Genomic DNA, 18878 nt, shown 5'->3' with positions numbered 1-18878 from the left:
GCTGCTGCCCCTGCCCACTCTGTAACCCCCTCCACGTGAGCACCTCTTCCACTGCCATCCTCAATCTGTCACCTCTGCACAGTCATATGCCCCACCCTCTCACTGTGACAACCGGCACACAACCAGCACACACACACTGTGACAACTATCACTGTGACAACTATCACCTGGCCACTTTCACTCCCATTCACACCCTAGCGAAGTCTTGCTGAGCTCTTGTATGCTCCTCCCACCCTCCAACACCTGCATTCCCCATGTCACACTCCAGCCACCTGCCCATCTCCCTGCCCTGCTCCCCCGACCTCCCGACCCCCACCCCCATCCCAGCTCGGTCTCCACCTGCTGGCTTCCCTCCCAGATGCTTGTCACAGAGCGAAAGGGCAGAAAAGTCCTTCCAGGAAGGAGCTTGCTCTCTCTCATCTCCTTTTAAAAACAAACCTACGTCTTGAGTAGCTTGAGTCAGACCTTCCAGAACTCCTCCCCAGTGGTGGTGGAGGAGGGACCAAAGGGGCAGCTGAACAGGGAGGGCCTGAGGAGGCAGGGAGGGGCAGAGTCAGGCCAGGCCAGGCCCTCTGGGTTCTCAGAAAACCCCGATATATTCACATCCCCCTTCTTTCTCGCATACACAGGCATCTCGCTCTCACAGACACAGAGGTTTCTTTGCCAGATATTCATTTATTCAGCCCTTCATTCATTCATCGGTCTTGGCTCTGTGCCAGGCCTTGTGCTGAACCCTGGGGACACAGAGTGGGGCGGGACCTGGTCCCTGCACGAGGACCGATGAGGGAGGTTGCCGTGTATTCACAGGGACGCAGTGCATCTGATATGCGCCCTTCATTCATTCCCTCATTCAGCACATGCTGGATGAGCACCTGCCTTGCCCCAGACACCATTCTAGCATCGGGGCACCAGCTGTGGCCAAAGCAGGTGTCAAACCTTACCCTCGCCAGGCTGAATTCTAGTGCTGTCATCCTGGAGACGGGCGTGACCAAAGTTCTGAGGGGACATTTGAAAGAACTGACATTTATCGTTCAATAATTATTTTAAAAACACAAAACCCTTCACATTTGGATAGGAGAAGATAGCAATCAACCATAATCTTATCACTTAGAAAGAAAATGAAAAAAAATTTTTTTTTGGTCTTTGCGCTCCTTGCTATTTTGTGTGTGTGTGGATGTGTGTGCACGCAGGTGCCTGTGTATTCAAACACAATTGTGCTTAAACTGTTCGTGACGTTTGGTTAACTGCTTTTTTCCCATGTCATTAACTTATCCTAGTATCCGTGTTTGTTAATGACACGTAAGGGTTCCTCGTGTGACTGCTCTGCAGTTTATTGAACCATCCCCTTATGTGGCATTTACATTATTTCCAGCTTTCTGCTATTGTAAATAATGCTGGAATGATTAGCTTTGAAGCCATCTGATCACTTCTGGAGGGCAGAATCCCAGAGGTCGCAGAGGTCGCAGAGGTCCCAGGCTCGCACACCCCCCCGCCCCCTCCCCCCGCCCCTTTCTTGCCCCTCAGGGGCACCTTCTTCCCCTGTGGAGGAGAGGAGCTTCCCTCCAGGTAACCCTCAATATGAGCTGTTCCAGTTACCTTTTGGTGCCTAACCAATCACCCATAACTTAGTAGCTCATAGCAACAAACATTCATCTCCTTATCTCCCGGTTCCATGGGTCAGGAATGTGGGAAGAGGTCAGCTGGGCAGTTCTGGCTCAGGGCCTCTCCTGTGGTTGCAGCTGGCATGGGGCTGCAGCAGCTGGCCCTGGTGGTATTATCCCTGGCATCTGGACTCGTCCCTGTCTTTCTCTCTCACGGCTGCCTCTCTAACCTGGACCACCTTCATTTCTCACCTGGGTGAATAGTATCAGCAGAGCACACCGCGCTCTCCACGGCCCGGTATCGTCCCAGGCTCTTTACACACAAGACGTTGCTCATTTAATCCTCACAACAACCCAGGAAGGCGGGTGCCGTCATGATTTCTCTTCTAGCAAATAAATGGCACATCCTGGATCTGGACCCCAGGCAGCCTTGTTGTTAATCCTGCCCCTAACTGGTCTCCCTGTGTCCGCTGTAGCCTCTCTGCCCACCCATTCTCCAGCCAGCGGCCAAAGGGATCGTATTAAAGTACAGTTACAGGGCTTCCCTGGTGGCGCAGTGGCGAAGGGTCCGCCTGCCAATGCAGGGGACACGGGTTCGAGCCCTCGTCCGGGAAGATCCCACATGCCACGGAGCAACTAAGCCTGTGGGCCACGACTACTGAAGCCCGCGCACCTAGAGCCCGTGCTCCGCAACAAGAGAAGCCACCGCAATGAGAAGCCCGCGCACCGCAGCAAAGAGCAGCCCCTGCTCACCACAACTAGAGAAAAACCCGCGCGCAGCAACAAAGACCCAACACAGCCAAAAATTAAATAAGTGAATTAAAAATATATATATATATATATAAAGTACAGCTACATCTCGTCCATTCCCCACTGTAACCCTGCCACCATCTCATCACGGCGACAGTAAAATCTCATCACAGTGACGGTGAAATCCGACTCCTGACCAAGGCTGCCTGGTGACCGGCCCCTGCCGGCCTCGCCTACCGTCTCCCTCAGCACCTTCCTCCCCCAGAGCCTTCCCACTGCAGGTTTTGTTTCATTTTGCTTCAATGCAGCATCCCCATCCCAGCCCCCTTCAGAGTCACATTACTACCTCTTCTTCAGCTCCTAGCTCAGGTGTCACTACCTGGGGAAGCCTTGACTTTCTCAGGCTGGTCAGTCACCCATCCTGTGCTCGGGGAGCACTGCCCTTGACAGCCTGTAGCCTGAGAGTCACTGTGTACTGTTTGCTCACTGTCGCAGGGCTGTTGTGTTGCACGCGTGCAGGGGACATGGTGGTGCCAGTGGGCACTGTGGTCTGTGCCATGCACCCGCCAGAGTTGGGCAATGCAAGGCCCTGCTGTCTTCCCCGCTGGAAGGGAAACTTCAGACAGGCAGGGGCCATCGCATGGATCTGCTCTGGTCGCCATGTGTCCCTGGTGGCCAACAGCATCTGACACACGATAGGCACTTGATAACTATTTGTTGACTATTATAGAGCTAATATGTATTCCTGGGTGGCCAGCACCACGCACATTTACCCCTCAGAACAATCCTTTGGGGTAGACTATATTGTGGTCCCCTCTTTTTAGAAGAGGAAACAGGCTGAGGGAGGGAGAGTCCCTTGACTGGTGTCCTCTAGTGAGTGGAGGTTTCATCTGAGGCAGACTGGTTCGCTGTGATAAAAAAAATGAATGCAAGAAGGACCCCTGTATTGCGGCAGCTTAGAGCCAATCATATGAGGGTAAGCTCAGACACAGGTCATCGCAGTGCTGGCAAGGATGTGTGTGGGGAGGGGGTTTTTCCTCCAGTCGGGAGAGAGCAAGGAGAGAAAAGGCCCCCAGACAGGAAGTGGATCTGCTCTGGGGCCACTCTCCCCTTTGGGTGCCAGGGCTGGCTGCCTTCTCTCCTGAGTGCAGCTTGTCTCCCAGGTTCTGTACCGTGATGGAGGCCTGAGGAAAGGGGGTGCCCGCGGGGCAGGGATAGGGTGGGCATGGGAGTGGCGGTGAGATTCTCTCCTGTGTGCGTAAGTCATACCAGAGGACTCTGTTCTCACCTACTTGGAGGTCTGTCCTTCCTGTCATGCCTCCCCTGGGAGGAAGGTGGGCACAGGAGAACCCCACTGTACAGGTGAGGGAGTGGAGAAACCAGGAGACATCAAGGGATTTGTCCAAGTCCCAGAGCCCAGATCCCTGGAAGCCTCTCAGCCCCCGGAGCTGAGTGTGTGTGTGTGTGTGTGTGTGTGTGTGTGTGTGTGTGTGTGTGTGTGTGTGTGATGGGGGTGGGGATGCCCCCAGGAGAAGAAGCCTCCCTCTTCCTCAATCCTGACTCCTATCCCAGCAGCGTGTCCTGTTGAAACTGTGCACCTCTGATTGGGACTCGAAACCACGTGCCGGGACTTGAACCCGGCCAAAATCCACAGTCTTCCAACTGAGATCACACACCTGGTTTCAGGACTTAATGAAGCTCAGGTTCTTGATGTCTCATCTCAGAAAGAATTCAGTGAGAGACAAAGTGATAGGTAAGAAGTGGATTTATTTAGAGAGAAACACACTCCACAGACAGAGCTGGGCCATCTCAGAAGGTGACAGCAGCCCTAGGGTATGGGGTTGTCAGTTTTTATAGGGGTGGGTAATTGCATAGGCTAATGAGTGGGAGGGGTATTCCAGCTATTTGGGGGAGGGGTGGGGATTTCCAGGAATTGGGCCACTGCCCACTTTTTGATCCTTGTGGTTGGTCTTGGAACTGTCACGGCACCTGTGGGTGTGTCATTTAGCTTGCTGATGTGTTACAGTGAGCGTGTCCTGAGGCTCAAGGTCTAGTGGAAGTTGACTTGTCCGCCATCTTGGACCCATTTGGTTCTAATCAGTGTCCTTGGGCCATGTCATTCTTTCAGAGGTTGTGACCTGCCCCCTTCCCTCCTGTTTCACTATCAGAGGAAAAGGCCTCCCGTAAGGCTTTGTGGACCGGCCCCAAGTGCCTGCCAGTCCCTGGTTGTCGGGGAGTCCAGAGCCACCTCAGTGCCCGTGCTGCCTCCTTTGAATTCCTTGGGTTTCCCACCGGCCTGTGGGCTTTCTAAGGGCTAGGCCTGGACTCCCCCATCCGATCAGTTTTGCTGCAGTGTTTTCTGAGTTTGTGCTAACTCTGGTGATGGAGCCCAGCCCAGCCCAGAGGTTGGGCCCAGCAGCTTAGGGAAGAGTTGGTACCTGAGTGGGTCTTGGAGGAGCTGTAGGAGTGACCATATGGAGTCCACATCCCCTTCCTCCCTGAGCCTCGGGCCCCGTGGGACAGAGCTGGGCAGGCCCCGGTGATGGATGGGGCCTCCCCACCACCCCCATGCCTGGCAGGGCTACCCAGCTTCCAGAGGCTCCAGCCCTGGGCTCCTTCCCAGCCACCCGCCCCTCTGAGGCCCCGGCTTCATTCCCTGTCTCCTTCCCCACAGGTCTCAGTCTGCTGGGGATTCTGTTTTCGTTGGAAAGAGGAGGCGGAGGTGTTTGCGTGTCTGGCTGTTTCCTCCTTTCTCATTCCTCCTCCCTGCCTCCCTCCTGCCTCTCAAGATGTTTCCTCTGCCAGCCTGGCTCCACTCCAGCCTCTCCCCTCCCAGGGCAGACAGCAGCCATCCTCTCCCGCCTGGGGCTTCTGTGGGCTGTGGCTTTCCAGAGTGCGCTCTTAATGCCTTCCACCCACAGGAGGGGTCCACAGGGCATGTACTTCAGGGTAGGGGCACACTGTCTCCTCCTTCCTCCACTGTTTAAATCTCCTCGGAGAGGAGGCCAAGGGCCCACTCCAGGGCTGCCTCCTGCTTGGGGTTCATCCCTTTCCCCCTCTGGGCCTCGGTTTCCTGGGGAGCCTACAGCCAACACGGCCCCTTGGCACAGAGACACATAGCATGTCTTGTGTTCATTTGGTAGTAATTTTGTGTTGCTTTGCCAAAGGCATTGGGGGGATGCTCCCCACAACTTGGCAGGGCCCTGGAATGTAGAATTTGTACTACTACTCCTCACATCCCCACCTTCTCAGATATCCAGCTGAGGTCTCATCACTTCCTGGGGACTCTCCCTGGCCCCCCTCTCTGTCTGCCCTCCTGGCAGAGGCTTGTAGGGTGAAGCAGACCCATACCCTGGCCTGATGGAGCTCGGTCTGGGCTTTGCCTCCCCATCACCTGCTCTGTGCCTGCAGCAGGGCAGATGCTCAGTAAATATTTGTAGAATGAATGGTTGGAGAGCAGCTAGGGAAGCAGAGGTTGGCATGATGGAGCAGTGAGGACAGACAAGGTGCTGAGGGAGGACTTCGCAGAGGAGCTAGAGCTGACCTGGGGTTTTGAAGGATGGAAAAGAGTTGGACAAATAGGCAGCGTAGGAAGGGCATTCCAGGAAGGAGGAACAGCCTGTGCAAAGCCTGAAACAGATGGGGTGTGATCTGGGGCTTAGGGTATGTGTGAGTAAGTGGCTGGAGGGGAGGCTGTAGAGAAGGGCCAGGATATGGGAGGAACCTCCAGTCTGGGGGTGGGCACCCTGGCCAGCTGGAATGATGCCAGCAGTTAGCCCCTTCAGTTGGGTCCCAGGTCTTTGTGCTGCAGGCCTGGCCTTGGAGGGCAAGCAGGCGGTGTGTGGAGGGCCCTGGAGGTTTGCCAAGGCTTGTCAGAGCTTGTCAGGGTTTGGGACTATGTGAAACCAACCCAAGGCTATGGCTCTGCTCCCCTGGGCCGAGCAGGTCGTGGGATTAGAACCTATCAGGGCCAGCTAGTTGAAGCAGGCTTTGTGACAACGCGTAAGATAGAACCAGGTTCAGTTGTGGTCTCCGTAATTTCCTGGCTGTGATCCTGGGCAAATCATTGATTTCTTTATGCTATGTTTTCCTTTACAGTAAAGATAATAGAAGCTACCTCTCAAGATTGTTACAAAAATTAACAAGGTAACTTGTAAAGTTGTCCTTTTTCCTCCTTGCTTTTTCTCCCTGGCCTCCCCTACCCTCCTTTCCTTCTTAGCAGAGCTGGCCTTTTGGACTGAGGCCTGAAGAATGCTGGGCACCCTCAGCCCTGATAGCCCACCTGAAATCTCTCCTTCCTGGAGGCCCTGGATTCAGAATGCCCCTGTTAAATATGCATTCCTCAGGGCAGTGGTTGTGTGTCTCAGCCCACAGCACCAGTGTCAGCATAGAAATGCAGCAGTTAGAAATGCAGATTCCCAGGCCCACCTCTCGCCTACTGAGTGGGAATTCTGGGTGTGGCTCCCAGGTGATTCTGACATAGGCTTAAGTGTGAAAACCACTGCCTGAGGGGACCGATGCTCAAGGGCCTCTCAGTGGGAGAAGCCTGGCTTTGGGCCTGGAGTCAGAGCACATGGGTGCCCAGGGGGCTGGCTTCAGGGGTTCGTAACCTGTGCAGTCACTCAGGGCCCCAAGTTCAGAAGGATCTGGTTTAATGTGCGTCTGTCTCTGTCTTGAAATCTGAACAAGGGGCCCCACGTTTTCACTTTGCACTTGGGTGCACAGATTATTATAGCTGGTCCTGGGTGCTGATCCCAGCGTGTTCCTGGTTAGCTGGGTATCCCTGGGGAAGTTGCCTTCTCCTTGAGTCTCACTGTCCTCATCTGTGTAGGGGGGTGGTAATCCCCACCTCCTAGAGGGATCCTGAAGATTAAATGTGATGAGTGGGTTCAGTAGCTGGAGCGGGGCCTGGCCCAGGCTTCCAGAGGCCATGTGCCAGCACTGGGCACACCTCTGGGGATGCCATGGCAGCAAACAGACACTGCCCTTGGCTTAATGGGGCTTCTGGTCTGGAACAGGGACACAGATGGCAAGAGAGGCACACTGTGAGAAGCGCTCTGCCGGTGCCTAATGGAGGGATCTGCCCTAGTTGGGGGTCACCAAAGGCTTTCTGACGATGTGAACTTGGTGTGGGGCTGGACAGCATTGTCCAGATGGAGGCAACAGCATTACGGGTGGTATTTTCATAGTTATTTATTTTTTTATAAGTTTATTTATTTTATTTATTTATTTTATTTTTGGCTGTGTTGGGTCTTTGTTGTTGTGTGCGGGTTTTCTCTAGTTGCGGTGAGCAGGGGCTACTCTTCGTTGCTGTGCGCGGGCTTCTCATTGTGGTGGCTTCTCTTGTGGCAGAGCACGGGCTCTAGGCATGTGGGCTCAGTAGTTGTGGCACGCGGGCTCTAGAGCACAGGCTCAGTAGTTGTGGCGCACGGGCTTAGTTGCTCCGCAGCATGTGGGATCTTCCCAGACCAGGGCTCGAACCTGTGACCCCTGCATTGGCAGCTTCTTAACCACTGCACCACCAGGGAAGTCCCTTCATAGTTATTAATAACAGACCTCTGGGAAGGCTGAGGTGAGGTGAGGTGAGAGGGCCTGGAGGGAGGAAGTGGGTCACGGTGGCCACAGGCGGGTCAGGAGGCTGCGTTGGGGCCTCAGTGTCCAGTCTGGGTTCCTTCCCTTCAAAAAGTCTTTAGACCGCAATAATTTGGAATAGGAACGGACCCTTGCCCAGAGGCCTTCTGGAGCAGATAGGAACATGGCTTTGTCAGCTGGTGCCACAGGCAAGTTCTTCACCCTCTGGAAACCTTCAATAAATGGGCCTCCTAATCCCCTCTGGGTGGGCGGTGGTGACGTTCAAGTGAGATGAGTGCACGGAAGCCCCAGCACAGTGCCACCTGCAGGAAGTGCTCCGTGCTAAGGGTGGCTTCCTATTTCCCTCTGTTGATGTGGAAGTGGGAGCCCAGGTTTTGATCAGGAGTCCCTCTAGCCCAGGCTAGCTCCCTTGGGGAAATCCTTTCTTTAATTGTAAGGCAGATGAGGCCGACAAGCCCTTTCCTAGAGATGATCAAGGACTGACCAGCATTGGGGGCCCAGAAGCAGTGGCTTTGGCGACAGCTGAGTGCTCACCTCTCCGGGTGCTTCCCCAGCTTAAATTAAACCCACCAGCTATGTCACAGAGAGGGGGTGAGCTCCCCCACGGGCGTCCTGAGTCCAGCCGCTGCTCTCTGAATGGTGAGAACAACTTTCATTTATCGCCGGCCTCACTGTACCGGGTGCTTCTCACGCATTCCTGGAGAAAGGCACTATTATTCCCATTTTAGAGGTAAGGATCGGAACAACTCTCCCCTTCCGCAAGGTCACCCAGCTAGTGAGTGGCAGACCCCAAAGCCTTACCTACTACCCCAAATTGGCTCCCATAGTGACACACTGTGGAGCGGGGGGCAAGTCCAGACCTTTCTGGGCCTCAGTATCACCATGTATGCCCTGAGGGGTGGGACCCGATATTCTTCAAGGCCCCTTCAGCTCCAGTGTCCTAGGGTCTGTGCATCTGGGAGGGCCCGTCCCCTGGGGAGTTCTGCCACCACACCTCCAGGCTGCTGTTGTCTTTACTGTGTAGAAAATGACCAGCTTACCCAGGCCCTCTCAGCTCCAGCCTCCCAGGCCTGCCATCTAGGGCTGACCCCTGACCCTGTTCCCTCTCTCGTAACCCCCAAGTAGGAGCAGGAATGGCCAGGACCCGTGGTTTCTGCACCACAAGTGGCCTGGGGCTGGCGTGGGGGCCAGTGGGGGCAGAACCCTGTGGGAGATTCCAAAGTGGGAAAGAGTTTGATGGCTCCAGGGAACTGACCAAGGTCAGTGTGGCTGGAAGATATGGAGGTGCAGGAGACTGTGGGGGAGGGGAGGTTGGAGGGGTGAGTAGGAGCCAGATTGCGAAGGGCTTGTGGGCAGCAGTTAAAGAGCTTGAGGCAGAGAAAGGACTTGATCAGGTCTGTCTAGAATGACTGAGAAAATGCCAGCGACAGTTAACACAGTGTCAGGCACGTAGCATTCAAAGCCGTTCATTATGGTTTGATGCTTTTCATTATATCGATCATTAGGAATACCCAGATTCCACTCTTACCAGCTGTGAGAACTTGGGCCAGTCACTAACCCCTGGGACCTCATTTTTCGCACCAGTAATGCAGGAAGAAGGATAAGGAGCCTTCCTCCCAGGGATTTTATCAGGATCAGAGAGAGAGAATGGGGGGATTTCATCTCATCTCCATTAATCCTGAAAACACTCAGCCCCCTGAGCCCAGCTATACAGCCAGTGCCCTTTATCTGTGTCACATGCATCCCTGCTTCCTAGTTTGGGGCAGAGTATGACTCAGACACTGCCTCCAGAAGCCCCCAGCCACAATACAGTCCCTTTCAAGCAGGACTTTACCTTCCCCAGATCCCTTCTCTGTCCTTGACCTCAGTCCTACAAGCAGCAGAACTCTTCCTCCCCCTCAGACTCTCCCCCAGCCTTGAAGCTCTGGCCAAGGGGCTCCCAGCCTTAAGAGCTCGTGGAGATTCCCAATAAGCCAGTGTGGTGTGGAGGGGAGTGTGCAGAACCTGAGAACATCACGTGCCTTCTCGGAGCCTCACTTTCCTCATCTGCAAAATGGGAATGGGAATACCTACTTTATTAGTCTCCTATTGCTCCTGTAACAAATTACCACAAATTTAGTGGCCAAATACAACACACAATAAATTCTCTTATAGTTCTGGATGTCAGAGTCCTAACACAGGTTGGCAGGGCTGCATTCCTTCTGGAGGCTCTAAGGGAGAATCCATTCCTTTGCCTTTTCTAGCTTCTGGAAGTTGCCTGCATTTCTTGGCTCCTGGCCCCATCCTCCATTTTAAGGCCATCAGCACAGCATCTTCCAATTTCTCTCTCAGTGCTTCCGTCATCCTCACATTGCCTTTTCTCTCTCTGACCCTCCTGCCTCCTGCTTATAAGGACCTTCGTGATTGCACTGGGTCCACCCAGATAATGCAGGGTTATCTCCCCATCTCCAGATCCTTAACTAACATCGCATCTGCAAAGTTCCTTTTACCACGTAAGATAACAGATTCACCGTTCCAGGGATTAGGATGTGAGCATCTCAGGGGGTCGTGATTCAGCCTGTCACACACTCCTCGCAGGGTGGTTGTGAGGATTAAATGAGACAAGAAACGTGAAAGGCTCAAACAGTACCTGGGACGTGGCAGTCAGTCCCTCGGCACATTTTCTTTTTGTCCTCTCTCTGGGCTTTTGTCCCCCCATCCATAAAAAGAGGCCTATTCTAGCTCTAGCAGTTGGATCCCACCTTATCTAGAGCATGTCATATGGTCAGGCAGACCATGCCCTTAGCACGGAATTCATAGGAAGCAGCAGAATTGAGCCCAGGATGCCCCCAGCGGCCCCCTTCTCCTCCTCCCTCTTGGGGGTAGGCCTCCTGTTAGTTCCTGGCCAGCTGAGCATTTCCCATCATTCCCAGGGACGGCTGATGGGAAAGGCTGAGCTCACTGCTCCCTGGGGAGGGCGAGGGGTGGAGGGAGGAGAGGGAGAGGCTGGCGGCAGCTGCTTCAAGAGGCGAGAGGCGGGGAGAGGAGAGGCCAGGAGAGATTTACAGTGGGAGAGGTGGAGGTTATCAGCGCTCAGGATGAGTGGGAGAGGGTGAGGCCGGGCCTTTAAGCTGGGCCTTGGAGAATGGTCAGCTCTTCCTTGGCCTCCTCAGCCCAGCCCCGGCCATGCGGCTGTGTCCCTCTGTCCCTCCTGAGAGGCCCTGGGGTCTGGAGGAGTGTGTATGTGTGCTGGGGATGGGAGGAGGGTGTCACAGGTCAGCAGGGGCTGGAAGTGAGAGGTTTTGCTGCCAGAGAGGAATACCGTCCCGTCCGTGAGAAGAGAGTCGTCTCAGCCAGCCTACATGGCCCGCCCAGAAATCAGTCACCATACGCCCTTTGGCCCATCATCTGCCTTCACTGTACCCCACTTTTCTTATTTGCGTGTGGGGGGGGAGGGAGGGGGGAGGTAATAACACCATTACCAGATTTGAGAGAATCAAGTGAGAGAGTGACTTTGTAGCGTATACTCTGCTATATAAGGATGTGTGAGTCCATGCTTATGCACGTCACTTTGATGTTCTCTTCTGCACCTTGACTACCTGGCAAACTTAATCGCCCTTCAAGTCCCAGCTCAGATGTCACCTGCTCTGTGTCACTTCCTCAGCAGCCCGTTGTCCATCTGGGAAGAATGGAGCTGCTCCCGCCCCCGAGTTATCCTCTTTATAACCCTCTCTCGGTGCCTTTGGCAGGATAGCGGTTGGTCTGTGCATCTGCCTCCCCAGCCATATGTGGGCAGTGCATTCACCTCAGACCCCTCTGCTTCTCAAGGTCCCAGTGGTTGTGGTAGAACAGAGGCAGGATGATAAAGGGCCCGGGGGAGCTGGCCTCCTGGCCTGAGCAAGGTCCCCACTTGGCAGTCCAGCCCTTAGAATCGAGCAGACCCCCATGATGGACTCAGTCAGATTCAGAGACCCCACTCAAAGCAGGTGGGCAGTCATCCCTGTGAAGGGTACAGGAACCCTTCACTTTCCGTGATGCAAATGCTCATGCCCGCTGCCCGGGACCTCCTGCGCGTAATCAGGACACCAAGGGGGACACGTTGGTAATGAGGTTTCCTGATGAGGGTGAAACCTGAGCCAGGGGACAGGGAGAGTGTTTCGGGAGAGGCTGTCTAGGCCCTACAGAGTGCATCCCATAAGCTCATCCACCACCCTCCAGGGACCCCCAGGAGGCCCACATCCCAGTGCCTCCGGCCCACTAGATACGCAGAGACGGCCACGTAAACGTTGGGGGACTTGGCCTCCCGCTCCTCGCTGTGTGCTCTCACCTGTGATTATTGGTCTCCCGCATCTCTCCAGAGTCCTGTATAGCCCTGTTCATCCTGGCACTGCCGGTGCCTCTCAGTGCCCTAATCCTACCGTATATTGAACTTGGATTATGTTCCAGGCCTAGGCAGACATCAGCCCATACATTCCCCTCCACAGCCTGGAGGTGGTCATGTGATCCCACTCTCCAGGTGAGGACAGGCGAGGTGAGCAGCCGTTCAGTGCCAGGGTAGAGATCTGGACCCCGTTCCCAGTTGCTCTTTTCCATTTCCTTCACCGTTTGCATGGTCTCCCTGAGGTTCGAGGAAAGATGGCCTGAGCGTCTAGGTTGCGGCAGGTGGAGCTGGTACTGAGTTGTCACTTCAGACAGTTTGGTAGCTAAGGCCCAGCGCTGTGCCTCCCGGCAGGTTTCTCACACCCCACCCCCGCCCCCAAATCCGTGTGAGGAGCAGGTGGAAGGTAGACTGCCAAGCCCCAAGCTGTGCTCTGGGGAGCGGTTCAGAGATGCCCTGGAATGCCCTTCCCTGCTGGCTGTCTCACTGAAGCAGCTGCACTTGGCTGGCTTCACTGTGCTCACCTCATCTGCAAGCCTGTATGTTTTTGGAAGTAATGGAAATGCATTTCTTAAAAATGCTCGATAATTCAGCCTTGTCCTGATAACAGGCGTTGGTCTCTGCCCAGCACTCTGGCCTCCCAGGAACTCCTCATACCCATCACCTCCTCTCAGCGGCCCAGGCCCGTACGAGGTGACGTGACCCTCACGGAGAGCTGGTGAACCAGCTGAACCCTGTTCATTGGGGACCTGCCCAGGGCCACCCAGCGAGTCTGCTTCTTGTGGGGATGGTGGTGCCCGTTAGTATTTTCACTTACAGAGTTCTGACTGTGTGCCGGGGCCTCACTTAACACTCTAGAGGGCTGAAGTGCAGGCTGATGAAACAGCAGGCCTGCCTCACCCCAGCCCTTAACTCCTTTATGTTGTACCTTGTCTGAGCCGGAGCACGGTTCCTGCCCTGGAGCAGCTCCCATCCTGGGGGGCAAACCCCCGCTGGATTACGCCCGCCAAGGAGGTGTATGAGATAGGTACCCTCAGCCTGGGGGCTCAGTAAAGCCCCCGAGGGAATAATACCTCTTTTTTTCCCTTCAGTTGTTCTCAAGATTAAACAGGAGGAGTAGGGCAAATACTTAGCATATGACAAATAAATGATAAATCTTAAAATAATTGTTATTGTGGTTTTGGGGGTTTTATTTTCTAAAGTTTAATAAAACCACTCAAAGTTTCCGAAGAAAACTATGATTTTGAGATGACTGACAAGCACGTATTGTACGTTTGTAATATTCCTCTTTCAGAGAACCTTTTACATTGGAACTATACCACAGGATGTCCAATAATGAAAGTATTTGGTTTGGAACACACTTAGGATAAATTGTATCTTTCAACACTATCTCATTCTTTTAAAACCCAGAAGCGTTGTTCCTATATTTTTACTTTCTAATTTATCAAGCATTTGGTTTGAACTGCTTACGTTTCTTATTTCTACTCTGTGACTTTGAGCAAGTTACTTAATTTCTCTGTGTTTCCTCATATATAGAGTGGCGATATAAGAGTATCTACCTTACAGGGTTCTTGTGAGGATCAAATGAGTTAAATACAGTGTTTAGAATAGTGCCTGACACTTAATAAACATCAGTTATAATAATAATAATTATTATTATTTCTTAATAAGGAAATACACCCAGATTTAGTTACCAAATCCGGTCAGGTTGCCTTTCAGTGACTATGCATTCAGGTAACATTTACTGAGTGCTGGTCTTGGGTTTGTCTGGGTCTTGATCTCGGGACTCAGCTGCCCCCTGGCTCTGTCCAGGGGCCTGGGCTTCCTGCACGGTTTCTGCCTCGTGCGACTAGCCCCCAGGGCCCCGGGGGAGGCTGAGCTCATAAAAAGTTTCGGCAAAGCACTTTGTGGATCAATGCTAACTAATAGCAGCTCCCTGGAGCTGGCTCATATAGGGAAGACCATCGTGGAGGCAGCTTGAACCAGGCTCAGGGGCGGCCCCTGGGGAAGGCCAGTGATGTCCTCAAGGTGGGACCTGGGAAGGGCCTTGCCGTCCCTCCTCCCTGTTGCCTCCGGCCACTTTAACCAGCAGTGGGTGCTGACAAAGTCTGGAGATGGGCGGGGGGTGTTAGTGGCCACACGGAGAAGAGGTTTGCCCATTTAATGACAGAGTCAGGAGCAGAGACCCATCTAGCCCACACACCTGGTCACTTCCAGGCCAGAGCTGGGTGCACGGCCTGTCCTGGGCATCCTCTTGTCAGGGATCTCCCAGTCATCCCCATTGCTCTCTCTCAAGAGGTCAACATTCCTGGCTGAAATAGACAGCTGCTGGCCTTTGCCCAGACACATGCCTGTCTTAAGGATGGCAAAGCAGCTTCTGTTCAGTTGTGGGCATGAATGGGAAGTTGGCATGGGACCTTGTGCAAAGGAGGTTGTGGGCAAGACTTCCCCTAGTTCCGCCCCAGGGGGAAGTCCTTCGAGTCTCAGACGGAACTGAAGTCTGTTTTGGGAACTGCTGAGGAGGCAGCAGACAGGAATTTGCCCTCTGGGAGCTCGTGGTCTGATGGAGGGGCCATGGTCCTGTTCTCCAGGAGAGAGACTCCGGTCTGCTGGTTGGGGGCAGGGAGGGGGGATGTGGCTCCTGTTTCCTGGGACTTCCGATCCAATGGAGGGGACACAGCCCTCTTGTCCTCTAGTAGCTCCTTGTCTGAGGAAGGAAGCACGAACTTTGTCTGCAGCAGCCTCCTATCTGATGGAGGAGTCATGGCCACTTCCCTCAGGGAATCCTTATCTGATAGAGGAGATATGACCTCTGCCCTCAGGAAGGCCCCCCTGTCTCCCTGTTTGATGGGGGAGGCTCATCTCCTTCTCTCACTTAAGAAACCCCATTTGGTGGCCTCTGCCTTTGCTCCCTGCCTCCCTGGCCTGATTCATGGGGCGCTCTGGTCTACAGGCAATAGCCACAGAGAGCTGGGCAGAGTAAGGGCTAGGCTGCTGTGGGGCAGGGCAGAAGGGAAGAAGGGGGTGCTTTAGAGGGGCTCCTGTAGCGAGTAAGGGTGACAGGAAAGGCTTCCCAGTCGAGATGCCTTAATGGAACAGTCTGATGGAAGGAGGTGCCTGGCTGTGATGAGTACCCACTGGGGATCAGAGGTTGCTCCTCCAGGCTGGGAAGGGTAACTTGAGGGTCACTCGGGAGCCTGTCTCCACGCAGGCCAAACTGCTGGAGTGGAAAGAGCCCCTGGAGACGCTCACCTTCTGCCTGTCCGTGCACAGGCCGACTACTGCCAGCCCAGAGACCTCCGCCCTCCAAGGCCTGAGAAGCCCAGAGGAGGAGAGGAAACAGGACATGTATCAGGAACGCCTTTTCCTTTTGTTTGTAACTAACCCCCTGACTTGGGGCTGGGGAGAGCTGATTCTGCACGGCCTGCCCTGGCCTAACTGCTGCTGCCTGCAGCCCCCAGCACTGGGTCTTCCACGGCCTCCCTCCTTCCCACACAGTGCCCCGCCTTGCCTCAGCTACTGCTCCTGGGCTGGTCCCTTAATTTCACCGAGACTCAGGGCTCTCATCTGTAAAATGGGGTAAGACTTCCTATCTGCCTCATAAGGAAGTTTGTTTTTTCCTTTCTTTATAGGACTTACATAATTTATTCCTTTATCCATGAGATGTGCCTGGAGCATTTCCTGTGTGCTGACCTCTGGGGTGGGCAGGGGCAGAGAGTGTAGGCGAGGAACAGGTGCGGGCAGACAGGAAGTCGGTTTGGGACTTGTGTGAGGAGTCTGGGGACATCCGAGTACACATGTCCCAAGGCTAGTGGGTATGGGGTCAGAGAGGGTCTGGCTGGAGATGGGGGTTTGGCTTACCAGCATCTGGTGGCAGTTAAAGGGGCCAGGTGGGTGGGGTCACCAAGGGAACTGCTTGTCATGGGTCCTGGGAAGGGGTGGAGGCCAGGCCCTGGAGGCCACAGGCAACCGGGCTCTGCTCTGGAGCCTACAGACAGCTGGGCACAGGGCAGGGATGGGGGACCACTGAGTCAGGGCTCCGGTGGCTAAGAGGAACGGGCCTGGGATGGGGTCACAGGATGGTGCTCCTGGGGGGTGTCGAGACTTTGCTTTGGCAAGCAGGGTGTGGGGGTGTGTGGGACGGATGGTCTTTGGGTTGAGGAGACAGTAAGTTATGGCAGAGGTGCTGAGACATCAAAAGAAGGTGGTCAGGCAGATTGGCATTCTCTTTTTGTTTTGGCCGCACCGTGTGGCAGGCGGGACCTTAGTTCCCCGACCAGGGATTGAACCCGTGCCCCCTGCAGTGGAAGCGCGGAGTCTTAACCACTGGACCGCCAGGGAAGTCCCGGATTGGCATTCTCTTATTCTCATGATTTCAGTTAGTCTTCTGCTGGCTAGAGGGCTGCTGTGGGAGCACGTGTGTTTACGTGGTGTGTGTATGGTGTACGTCGGGGGAGTTGTAGGTGAGATGTGTGTGGGGTGTGTGATGCAGGTGTGCGCATGGAGTGTGCTTAGTATTTGTGTGTGTGGTCTGTGTATGTGGTGTGTATAAGTGTAAGTGGTATATATGTGGTGTGAGATGTGAAGCATACGTGGTATGTGTGTGGTGCAAGGGTGCACGATGTGTGTGGTGTGGTATGTGGTGTGTTTTGTACATGTGTGGTGTGCCTGTAGGTACATGTGTAGGGCGTGTAGGGTATGTGTGGTGTGTGTTGTGTGTGTGTGGTGTTTGTGGGTATGTGTCTCTGTGTGTATGCATGGTGTGTGTGTGTGTGTGTGTGTGTGTGTGTGTGTGTGTGTGTGTGTGTGTGTGAGGTGTGTAGAGTTTGTGACTGCGTACAGCAGGCTGGTGCTGAGCCATTTGCCTGGGCTGGAAACTTAGAAGCATCCACCAGGCTTCCGAATTTCCCTTCTCTATTTAGGGTCACATCCAATGGTCCACTGGTAACAGCTGGCTATCCAGAAAAAAAAGTGGGGGTGGGGTTTTAGTATTTGCCGATTTCTGTGGTGTAAATTCTTCCACCAAGGATTTCACCCTACTAATGTCATGTCATTGAACATGGAGTTGGGAAGAGATGCACAGTAGGGCACCATCTTTATAGAGAAATTTAGTAAAAAAATGGTAAGTGATAAGTTTTGAGTATTTATTCCCTTTATTTTTTTTTTAATGAGTGTTGATAGTTTTTTTAAAATAAATTTATTTATTCATTTTATTTTTGACTGCATTGGGTCTTCGTTGCTGTGCACGGGCTTTCTCTAGTTGTGGCGAGCGGGGGCTACTCTTCATTGCGGTGCGCGGGCTTCTCATTGCGGTGGCTTCTCTTGTTGCAGAGTACGGGCTGTAGGCACACGGGCTTCAGTAGTTGTGGCGCAGGGCTCAGTAGTTGTGGCTCGTGGGCTCTAGAGTGTGGGCTCAGTAGTTGTGGTGCATGGGCTTAGTTGCTCCGCAGCATGTGGGATCTTCCTGGACCAGGGCTCGAACCCGTGTCCCCTGCATTGTCGGGCGGATTTTTAACCACTGCGCCACCAGGGAAGCCCTCCCTTTGTTGTTTTTTTTTTTACTTTTTTAAAAAATTTATTTATTTATTTATTTTTGGCTACGTTGGGTCTTTTTTGCTGCATGAGGGCTTCCTCTAGTTGCGGAGAGTGGTGGCTACTCTTTATTGCGGTGGCTTCTCTTGTTGCGGAGCACAAGCTCTAGGCGTGTGGGCTTCAGTAGTTGTGGCACGAGGGCTCAGTAGTTGTGGCTCGCAGGCTCTGGAGCACAGCCTCAGTAGTTGCGGCACATGGGCTTAGTTGCTCCGTGGCATGTGGGATCTTCCTGGACCAGGGCTCGAACCTGTGTCCCCTTCATTGGCAGGCGGATTCTTAAGCGCTGTGCCACCAGGGAAGTCCCCCTCCCTTTGTTTTTAATATAATTTATTTAACTGTAATTTTGGATCAGGATTTCTCACCATCAGCACTGTTAACATTTGGGCTCGAGGTTTTTTGTTGGGAGCAGGGAAGGGGCCGGCCTACACACTGTGCAGGCAGCACCCGTGACCTCCGCCCTCTAGATGCCAGTAGCACCCCTCCCCAAGTCGTGATCACCCAGATGTCTCTAAACATTGCCAAATGTCCCCCAGGGGGCTGAGACAGCCACTTCACCCCCAGTAGAGAGCCATTGGCAATGGCTGTGTTTAACAACTAGCTCACAACATTCCTACAAGTGTGACAGTCGGCTCTATGAGCCTGTACAAGCCAGCTCCAGCCCATCATGGTCACTGTATCTAGCCAAATATAAGACGTGGGGTTTTCTCCCCAAAATTGTTTCTCAAGAAAGAGCCACTATCCTAGGCCATACCTTTCAATCTGGACAGAGGTCCTGACCACAGAGGGCTCTCAGCCCCTGACTGGCCCCCAGAGTGGTTGAAGCAAAGTTGGAGATGCACTGCCCTACTGATCTGTTCTGATATTTCATGAAATGTGACAATGGAGAAAAAAGTAACACTTCTGAATCAATATCTTATTTTATTATGTGTTCTTCTGTATCCCTAAAAGTTTATATGTGCAAATTGGCAAAAACAAAAAAACCATAC

The 18878-nt window shown here is 53.6% G+C and overlaps 1 protein-coding gene across 2 annotated transcripts in view; it reads left to right on the top strand.

The window, feature by feature from the left end:
* ARRB1 (arrestin beta 1) overlaps positions 1-18878 on the top strand; it is a 77942-nt gene that overhangs the window by 21682 nt on the left and 37382 nt on the right. Inside the window, exon 1 of one of the 2 annotated variants that reach the window (XM_067750364.1) lies at positions 15739-15879. The exons of the other annotated variant lie outside the window; for it this stretch is intronic. Within the exon in view, the coding sequence (XP_067606465.1) occupies positions 15875-15879 (5 nt within the window). The 5' untranslated portion in view covers positions 15739-15874. Of the gene's footprint in view, positions 1-15738; positions 15880-18878 lie in introns of those variants that run through there. 2 annotated transcript variants of the gene reach the window in all.

Source organism: Pseudorca crassidens, chromosome 9, assembly GCF_039906515.1.
Source record: "Pseudorca crassidens isolate mPseCra1 chromosome 9, mPseCra1.hap1, whole genome shotgun sequence".
Classification (NCBI taxonomy): Eukaryota; Metazoa; Chordata; class Mammalia; order Artiodactyla; family Delphinidae; genus Pseudorca; species Pseudorca crassidens.
This window is presented reverse-complemented; position numbering and strand designations above follow the sequence as displayed.